Source organism: Atta cephalotes (genome assembly GCF_000143395.1).
Source record: "Atta cephalotes unplaced genomic scaffold scaffold00016, whole genome shotgun sequence".
NCBI classification, from domain to species: Eukaryota; Metazoa; Arthropoda; class Insecta; order Hymenoptera; family Formicidae; genus Atta; species Atta cephalotes.
Window position 1 is genome coordinate 1,046,562 of NW_012130080.1, and position 10,160 is coordinate 1,056,721.

Sequence of the window (10,160 nt, forward strand, 5' to 3'; positions counted from 1 at the left end):
AAAATTAAATTTAATTTAAATTTAAGTTAGTACGTACGTACTNANANATATACTAATATATATATATATATATATATATATATATATATATATATATATATATATATATACAAATCTTAATTATATACGATCGAGCAATGTTACTTGAGTCTAATGGCGCTTGGGTATCCGTTGAATCTTCAGACATCGAACTTTCCTTTTGTTGGATATCTTTCAACGAGTTTATGTACGTTTTATTTACGTTTTGCTTCTTAAAAGCTTCGACCATATCGACATTACAACTCAATCGGACCCACAATGATAGTTGGCCGAAATTAACGTCGAAGAAGGAACAAATTATACTGTTCACAGGAACGATATAATGCAATTTGTTTTGCGGATAATCTAAGATATCTTTAATGGAGACTTTCGCTCGGGCGAATGTGTAGCTAGTACCGTCTCGGCGAACAATGTTTACTCGAAAAATGAGGTATTCCGACAGTACGTTTTTGAAGAATGAGAAAAGATCCAGTATACGATATACGCAGGACGAATTAAAAATCAGATTAGGGCACTTCATTCTCGGTGTATAAGCGGTCTTTTCGCCCCAAACATCCCAGCTTACGTAAACGTGAAGATTACATATATCTTCTTCGTCGGGAATATTTGTAACCTAATGATCTCAATAAACATAACATAAAGTTTATATTCTCCACTTCAAAAAACAATGGAAAATGTATGAGATATACTAACCGATGTAGAAAGTTGCAATCGCGAAATGTGAATCTCAATGAGACCTTGCCTGTCAGTAATTAATAAAGGATCCATTGGACACATTGGTAACATTATACTGTCATTCAAACACTCGATTGTGCAAGGTAATTTTCGCTTCTCCTGCAGGGACAGTGGATCTTTCACTTTGCGCAAGTGACACGTTAAATTACATTTGGTATAACGGGGCGATTTTAATCTTTTTATCTTTACCATCTTTTCTGGCTAAATAAAAATCATTGACATTACACTATGCTATAATTTAATGCTTCATGGAGAAATATTATAATTGCTTACGCAAAAATCTTTACTAATATCTCGATATGATTTTCTGTAAGCTAGAGGAGAGGAAATAGCATCAAATATGTCTTTCATTGATGAACTCGCTAAGATGGATGCAGATTTTTTTTTGCATGCAAAATTGCATTTCTTGGAGTAAAAGGCAGTCGATTTAAGAGAACAGCTCGTACAACGATCAGATTCTAAATTCGCATAATAGTTTTTAAAATTATTGGAGGTATAATCACTCGTTATCGCATTTTTAAATTGTTTTCGTATTAAGAGTTTGTGAAAATTTTAGATTATATGATTATCATTACCGAAATCTTTCGTGGCTTCTGTATTAAAATCATGTTGATTAATGTCGCGAATAGTTTTTGTAGGAAGATTGTTGTTAACGTCAATTAACTGATCTTCGATCGCAGATACTTGATGATCCAAACATGATTTTCCATCAACGTTAGTAAATAAGAATTCTTGCATAACGTCGAATAAAATCAAAAGTATTTGATCTAGTGTTATATTTGAATTTTCCAAATATGCGAATCTTTTCTGTAAATTCTCCTGCATAGCGCTTAATATATCGCGCTGACAAGATATTTCTTCACTGCAATAGATAGAATACTAGTAATATTAAAACTCTAATTTTTTAATTTTTAATAATATTAAAAGATATGAAAAACAAGGTATGAAACAAGATATATAAAATAAGATTACAAAAAAATATAAAATCCTGAATATTGAAATGCACATATACAAAAAACTGTTATACACAACGATGTACTTATATAAATAAATAGAATATATAAAATATATATATATATGTATATTTATATCTTACAATATCGAGAAATTATTAAATTTTTAAGAACACATAAGGTTTTCTGTAATATGTACACAAGTTATTGATTTCTGCGACAAGGAATGCAAAATACCAATTACAATTATTGAATCAAGGGAATATGTAGAGAAAATCCTTGATTAAAAAGAAAATAGATATATATCGCTCATGATATACATACATATAAAAACACACACACACATGCACACACACACACACACACACACACACACACACACACACACACACACACACACACACACACACACACACGACACGACACGACACGCACACACACACACACACACACACACACACACACACACACACACACACACACACACACACACACACACACACACACACAAAAGCATTGTCACATATTTAAACAATTTTCCTAACATTTGATGACTGTATAAGAATATAAATGCTATATTTATAAAATATATTTACAGTTAGTACCGAACGGTAGAGTTTCTGTCAACAATTAGAATCACCGAACAGTAGCTTCTCGAGGGGTACGACTTGCCTGTGCTTCTGAGCTACGTCCAAAATGCACTTGCCCGTGCATTCTTTCTTAGGAGTGATCCTTGATGCACCCAAAGGAGTGTTAATTTGTGCTTGATCTAACAATTTTAATATTTTTTCTCGGGATATAACATTCGTGCCATTCGCTTCCTGATTTGTCTTCCATTCGTTCAATAGCGATTGAGACAATATCTTATCTTCATTATTTGAAATTATCATTGTATCCTGTTCCCTTGCGCTAGTAATAGACAAGACGATTGTCTGTACTGATTTATCTGCCGATTGCCAATCTTCTCTAGTATTACCTACAGTTTTTTCCAGTTGCATAATTTTATCGTACATTTCGCAACACTTTTTACATTGTTCCACATCCGATGGTACCGTTATTGTAAAGTCCTGCTTTTTATCTTGCGTATGCAAAGACTGGAAATATTATAAAAAAAACTGATAATGAGAATTAATCAAGCACTAGGCAATTTTTTAATTAGATGTGCAGTAGAGTAGTTAGTATATATATATATATATACTAACCGCTAATTGTACCGTCAAAACATCTATATTTGTCTGCAATTCTTGAAATTTCGTGAGTAATCGCTCATTGGTAGCTATAATATTAACCTGCTCATTGTTGAAAGCAGTCTTCAAAATCTGTTGCTCCTGAGCGTCATCGCAAAGTTCTTTTTTTTAATTCAATATTTTCTAATTCAAATTGCTCGTATTTTGACATGAGCATAATAAGTTCATTATTGTGTTGTTGCAATATTTTAATTTCGTTCATAAGATCTCGTATCTGTTCATCTCTTTCGCGTAATGTGAATTGTGAATTCTTTGCCTTCAACATCTGGTCGTCGATCTCGGCTATGCGCGTTCTCTCCGAGGAAAGAACAGCCGCTATTTCCTGATTATTTCTAATAAAATAATAAATTTTCAAATTAGAAATATACTATATTTAACTATTTTTCTTGTAATATCTAAGTTATAAATATATATGTTAAACAATTTATTATATCTATAAGAATAAGAGATAATAAATATACTTCGTCATTAGTTGAAGAGTTGTCTTCAAGTCATTAATTTCAGTAGTCAGTGCAGTATTTTTCTCCTGGGTTGCCATTAATTTATCGTTTAATTGCTTCATTTGTCGCCACACCCGTATATATTCTACATGTTCCGCTACTTTCTCTTTTCGATTATTGGTTAAATATGCCAGTTCTTTCTCCAATTCTATTATACGACTTGTCATGTCTTTCTTCTGCGCCTCCAATTTCTACGAATAAAAGTTGGACGCTAAGTAAGAATTATGTAATATTAATAACGAGCAAGTGTGTATGTTCTCGTAAAGGTATGTTTCGTTCGAATATCAAATCATGCAAAGGAACTCATGCAATAACACTTTACATATTTTATGCTATTTTACATTATTCCGCAAATTCGTTTTATTCTATATACGCGAAATATGACATTGATTGTGCCATACAAATGAAGTAGATGAGATAATATGAAGTTGACTATAGTGCAAATATCGAGTTTATTCGAACTAATTTTACCTCGATTTTAACGAAGTAATTTCGCATCCCGTCATCGTCCCCTGCCCCGACGATGCACTGACAGCATGGCGTTCTCACGCGGTTATTCTCGCTTCGACACGTCCTAAAGAGAGCCGATTCAGTATTTCAATGCCGCGACATAATGAATCATACAATAGTATATACATATACCTAGTACATATACTTACACAATCCCGGAAGACGATGGTCTAACGCGATTACGGCTGCGCGACGACGACCTGCCGCTCATCGTGTGACTCAACAATTGATTCCTCATCACAGCGATTTTCTCTTTCAGCTAAAATAGAATATTTCGAAATATTTATTTTTTTTAATTTATAATTTATAATCATACAGATTACATATAATCCTTAGTGTTAATTTCGTTTTTTAAAGAGAGAGTATCATGATATAACTTAATAATATTATGAACAATTTAATAATCTACTGTATAAAAATAATATACAATAGAATATTTACATTATTTTTTTGAGTAGAAGATCCAATTAAGTAGAATCCAATTATTAATTTACCTTGGTATTTTCAAGCTCGAGAGCAGCCATTCTATTCCTATCATTGACGATATCTAATGTTAATCCACACAATCTTGGACTACCAGCCAGTCTAATCAGCTTCGTTCCGAGCCGCTTGATCTTATCCTCTTGACAGTTGGATAATTTCTTCAGATTGCTCATTTCATCAAGTAAACGTAGATACTTATCCTCCAGTTGATAGCGATCGAGTTTGCAAACGAGATAACGTTCTCTAGGATCTTCCAATATTCAAAATGTTATTCACGCATTTCACTTTGCATATCATGACATGCAATAATAAAAAAATAGTATATATAATAGATTTGTATAACAATATTGATTTCAATTTTGGAACATGACGTAGGAAGAAATTCATGTTTGCGCGCGCTGTATAGAAAATAAGGCTGCAAATCAGAGGAATATCGAACATAGCTGGCTGTAAATTATCCAACTGGAATTATTATATATACAATACAAATGGATACGAACCTATAGCACTGATAACCGTGTCCACGCAGGAGCCTTCCTTTACAGGCAAGATGTCACGATTCGGATCATCTGCCATTTTCAATCGGAATTCCGACGTCTTATAGTAGATCAAATGAAAAATATCGTCTACAATTTTGAGACGACGTTGTTTAGCATGCGGATATCAGCGGATACTGAAAATTCAAATGCAGCGTGGAATTAGCGTTATTCATTCGCGAGATGTTGCGAGCGCATTAAAAGGATTTAATTTGAAGAGAGACAAGGAACATATAGGAACAATTCTTCTAGATCATTATTGCCTCTTATGATCCAAATTACATTTATAAAATACCTTTCGCGCTGTCTTCGCCGAAATAACGATTTTTTCTCCAATCATTTGCACAATAGTAATTAAACATGTCCATCGATTTTGTTCCATTACCGATGTGATTTGTGAACGAGAAAATTCGAGTGATCGATGACACTCTGTGATTCTACGCTAATTTCAGTCTATAATAAACGATCATTTATCATGATATAAAGTGTTATTTACATTGCTGTTATGTGATTTTTTCATGCGAAGATTTTGACAAAAATATATCGAGTGACATTTGCAAACTTATTAATTACATCAATGTTATAATTTTTTAGTTAACTTAGCAAACGAGAATGGATTGAAATGAATTGAAATAGATTCAGATTTTCAGAAATATTGATTTACGAATGTTAAAATAAATGCTTTTCAATCCTGAATGCATTTTATTCATTTATAGAAATTACATGAAGTATAGCTCTATGCCTTTCAATCTAAAAATAATATTAGCTTTTTCTATGCATTGTGAATTCAAAATTTTGAATAGGAAAAGCAGTTTTTTAATCCAATTGCATCCAATTAAATCCAAAAAAAGTATTCGCTATTTAAAATACGCATTCGAATAGAAAAAAATTTCAATTCATTTTAATCCATTCTTGTTTGCTGGGTATATTATTATAATAATATGTATATACATATAACGTTAATATTACTTTTATAAATAATGTAACAATGTAATATTACTTTTATCATTTCGTCTTCCGTGTCCATAAACGAGAAGACATAATCCAGCAAATGAGAATAAATTAAAATGGATTGAATTTTTTTTCTATCCGAATGCATATTTTAAATAACGAATACTTTTTTGGATTTAATTGGATTCAATTGAATTCGATTAGATTCAATTGAATGCAATTGGATGGAAAAATTGCATTTCCTATTCAAAATTTTGAATTGAACAATATTCACAATTGTGCATAGAAAAAGCTAATATTATTTTTAAATTGAAACGCATAGAGATATGCTTCATACAATTGCTATAAATGAATAAAAATGCACTCAGGATTGAAAAGCATTCATTTTAACATTCGTGAATCAATATTTCTGAAAATCTGAATTCATTTCAATCTATTTTCGTTTGCTGGGAAGCAATTTTTATTTGAGAACTAAAATATTATATATTGCTGGGTATACGCGAGCGACAATAATTATTGCTCGTTATCACTTCTGCTGCCAGATTTGAGATAAACGCTATACACTATCTGCCAGAATCATGTTTCGCTCGTCTCCGCGTGCGAAGGACTGTTCCGAGGGTGTGATTCATTCTCATTCGATATGAATCATATCTGTACATAGAACTTTTAAAGTAGTGGAAAAAAAAAAAATAACAGAAGAAGAATTCAGTTTTACGAAGAAAAAGATGGAAAAGATCACGCAGTTTCTGATAATTATATTTAAGACTTGATTTCTTTCTTTTTCTTCTTTCTTCTTTTTTTAAAGGAAGACTAACGTGTCTTACGTGGAGTGAATTGGCGCCACCCGGTATATCAGCACCATCAGCACCGCTGTGAGCCAGTGCGAGCGGCGCCACGGGACGCGAACTACGAAGCGGAGCCACGATTCGGAGGAGAGACCAAGCACAACCTGAATCCGTCCGTGACCACCGCACCATACCCTCGCTTTTGACATCGGCGGCGGTGGTGTTGGTGGTGGTGGTGGTGGTGGTGGTGGTGGTGGTGGTGGTGGTGGTGGTGGTGGTGGTGATGGTGGTGGTGGTGGTAGTGGTAGTGGTGGTGGTGGTGGTGGTGGTGGTGGTGGTAGTGGTGGTGGTGGTGGTGGTGGCGGTGGCGGCGGCGGCGGCGAAGTGTGCGTGCCAGTGGGAAAGGTAAGATGGCGGCGGATGGAGATGCGGTGATTCCGGACCAGGAAAAAGTGCGAATAGTCTCGGATTTTATATTGCACTCGCCGCCGGGCGAGTTCAACGAGGTGTTCAACGACGTGAGGGTCCTGCTGAACAATGACAACCTGTTGAAGGAAGGCGCGTCTGGAGCCTTCGCTCAGTATAACAAGGACCAGCTCACGCCTGTTAAGGTATATCATCATCGTCATCATCATCATCATTATAGGCGGCCGCCGACGGTACCGCGTACGCTGACCCTGTATTTCTCCCACGCAACCTTCCTCTAACTTGCGGCATACGCGGCTCGCACTCTTGGCGCCCTTTTGCGCGTTTACCCCCTTTTCCTTTTAAGTGTATGTATCGATTCCGAAAGCCCGCGAGGCGCGACCACAGTGACCTTAAACACTTTGTGTCTATCTATCTCGCGTTATCGGGACCTTTTGGGACTCATTGCGCGGATGACGTTTGCTCCAGGTGACGATCACCGTCACGTGACATCTCCGCGGCTCTCGCACGACCGGCTCGAACCCGACCCCCCTCCCCCCTCACGCCAGGTTATGGAAATTTTGCTATAGCTAGACAACAGGAACATCGTATCGCTATTTAATCTCCGAATGTACAAACGAAGACTATTTCCTTTCTCCTAGATCGCTACGTGATGTCTATATTTTGGAAACTATTGTAAATTCAGCTGAGGTTAGGCACTGCAAGTACAATGCCAGTGGCAATGCCATAATGTCTTTTATTCGTTTTTTCTCTACTGCAAATAACTTATTTTGCAATATAAAAAAATCAAGGTTTATATCTTTTTCTGTAAAATAATAAATCCGAGACGTGCAAAAATATACATATGTAGATTGTGATATATTAATTAGCATAAGGGAAAATAAGCATGTAAAAAAAAGTAAAATACTAAAACTGTCTTTTCTATCACGTACAGATAGAAGGAAGTGACCACCCAGCACTCATAACAGAACACAATGACTTGGGTTCTCAAAGGTTTTATGATGCGCGGAGTAAGCAAAGTTTTAAATATGATCACCTGAGAAAGGAAGCACAAGATTATGAATCTTACGAACCAGATCCCTTAGCAGAGCCTTGGAGGTCAGCCCTTCAAGAAGAGATAACGAATTATACTCAAAGTCATTACAGACATGGCGCTTGTTCAGTTTTTGGAAAATCCCTTGGAGGTAATTGTTATTTCAATCAGTTGACTTTAAACAAATCAGAGGACATCATAAGTAACAATTGTTTTTTTAATGCAGGAAACATAACGCTAACGGCATGCATAGAAGATCATCAGTTTCAACCTAAAAATTTCTGGAACGGCCGCTGGCGTTCAGTGTGGACCGTCAGTTTCACTCCAAGTTCGGGTAACGCTGAACTGAGAGGTAGTCTCAAAGTACAAGTACATTATTATGAGGATGGAAATGTACAATTGGTCAGTAGCAAAGACGTGAAGGAGAGCCTGGCGATCTCCAATGAGAAGCAAACGGCGAAGGATTTGATACGGTTTGTCGAGGAATCTGAAAACGATTATCAAACGGCAATTTCCGAGAACTATCAAACAATGTCCGACACCACCTTTAAAGCACTGCGAAGGCAATTACCAGTAATGCGAACAAAAATTGACTGGAACAAAATTGTGTCCTACAGTATTGGCAAAGAGCTTAAAAGTCAATAGAAATAAATTTTTTATATTAAAAGAAATAATTAAAAAAAAGCGCATTTTGCTGCATGAGTGAAGTCTGGAGGTGTGATGTGCATGGGAGCAAATTACACTATTAAATAACGTTTGACTAGAGATATTCGACTCATGCATGCCACTCAAGGTTCCTCTTGACTCCATATTGTATGTTGTTACAAGAAGCAATAAAACAAGAAGATCAACATTTTTGGCGTTGTCAATTGTATCAAAAAATTAATTAAAAGCATAATTTTTTTAAATCTACATGAATTGTTCATAAAATAATGTAATGTTAAATGGCTTGATAAACATTATTTTTACAAATATAATTCTTGTAAAATCGAAAATCAATATCCGACGACGGAACCTTTGTATAAATCACGCTGTTTTTTTTTTTTTTTCGTTTTGACTAACCATCTTTCTTAAAATAACATCCGTGATATTCGCATTGTGCAGCATAGTGCAAGATATAATCTTTGGACATAAAAGCGATAATAAGTATCAAAGATAAAAGATCTATACACTATTTATAATGGGGTAATGGGGATCCTTGTTTTTATGTTAAGTGATTGAACTGAAGTTGAATTCGATGTGTTGAATAGCTTGAGATTGTGGGACACCGATAGCGAAAATAAATTTAAACTATAATCATGTAGTTATGATGATAATGAGCAGATAAAGGCAGATTTTCAACTGATAAAATTTATCAATTTCTGCAAACTTTATCAAGAATATAGTAACATCAGTGATATCTTATAATTATTTATATTTTTACTTTTAATAACACTCTCTTTGGAAAATATTATTATATCTTATATATTATTATAATAAGAGAAATTAATACACAATGTTATTCACTGAAGTTATTATTTATTGAAAATCTTGTCATTACGTTTACATTGATCTGCTCTAACACAATTTATCTATCACTTGATGGTTCACCCTGACTCAAAGCAAAATAATTTGAACTATTTTATTACAGACCGTCTATCTGATACTTGAATGCTAAAAAATAAAATATACTGTTTACGTTTTATGATATGAATATAATTGTGAAACACGATTAGAATCTGTATGAAAAATGCTACATGATACAAAAAAGGTTTTCGGATGTGACGATGTGAAAGTAGCGAAATTGATAGTTTACGTATAAGGACGATCTTTAGACTGATTCTAATTTTTTTTAAAAAGAAGACAAATCTAGAACACTTAAGTCTTAGATCACTCAAAGCGACTCGATGACACATCTCGTGTATTTAAAAATTCGGTTTAAAGAATGATTATATATATATATATATATATATATATATATAT

The 10,160-nt window shown here is 34.4% G+C and overlaps 2 protein-coding genes across 2 annotated transcripts in view; one reads left to right on the top strand and one right to left on the bottom strand.

Moving 5' to 3' along the window:
* The window catches only part of LOC105618188 (myosin-9-like), a 7,424-nt gene extending 2,381 nt beyond the window's left edge, over positions 1–5,043 (bottom strand). The window contains 11 exon segments of the mRNA XM_012199729.1: positions 733–975; positions 1,048–1,232; positions 1,350–1,636; positions 2,400–2,821; positions 2,930–3,073; positions 3,075–3,306; positions 3,436–3,665; positions 3,946–4,048; positions 4,134–4,243; positions 4,479–4,717; positions 4,968–5,043. Of these exon segments, the coding sequence (XP_012055119.1) occupies positions 733–975; positions 1,048–1,232; positions 1,350–1,636; positions 2,400–2,821; positions 2,930–3,073; positions 3,075–3,306; positions 3,436–3,665; positions 3,946–4,048; positions 4,134–4,243; positions 4,479–4,717; positions 4,968–5,043 (2,271 nt within the window).
* Positions 5,044–7,149: 2,106 nt separating this feature from the next.
* LOC105618189 (F-actin-capping protein subunit alpha) lies at positions 7,150–8,843 on the top strand. Its single transcript, XM_012199730.1, has 3 exons — positions 7,150–7,350; positions 8,100–8,349; positions 8,425–8,843. Exons 1-3 carry the CDS (start codon positions 7,150–7,152, stop codon positions 8,841–8,843), a joined length of 870 nt encoding a protein of 289 aa, XP_012055120.1.
* Positions 8,844–10,160: the final 1,317 nt, after the last annotated feature.

Excerpts from the sequence above, each read along its gene's own strand:
- LOC105618189 (XM_012199730.1), top strand. The coding sequence starts at position 7,150 with ATGGCGGCGGATGGAGATGCGGTGATTCCGGACCAGGAAAAAGTGCGA. Across the intron at positions 7,351-8,099 it reads ACCAGCTCACGCCTGTTAAG|ATAGAAGGAAGTGACCACCC; the intron begins GTATATCATCAT and ends TATCACGTACAG. Across the intron at positions 8,350-8,424 it reads TTTTGGAAAATCCCTTGGAG|GAAACATAACGCTAACGGCA; the intron begins GTAATTGTTATT and ends TTTTTAATGCAG.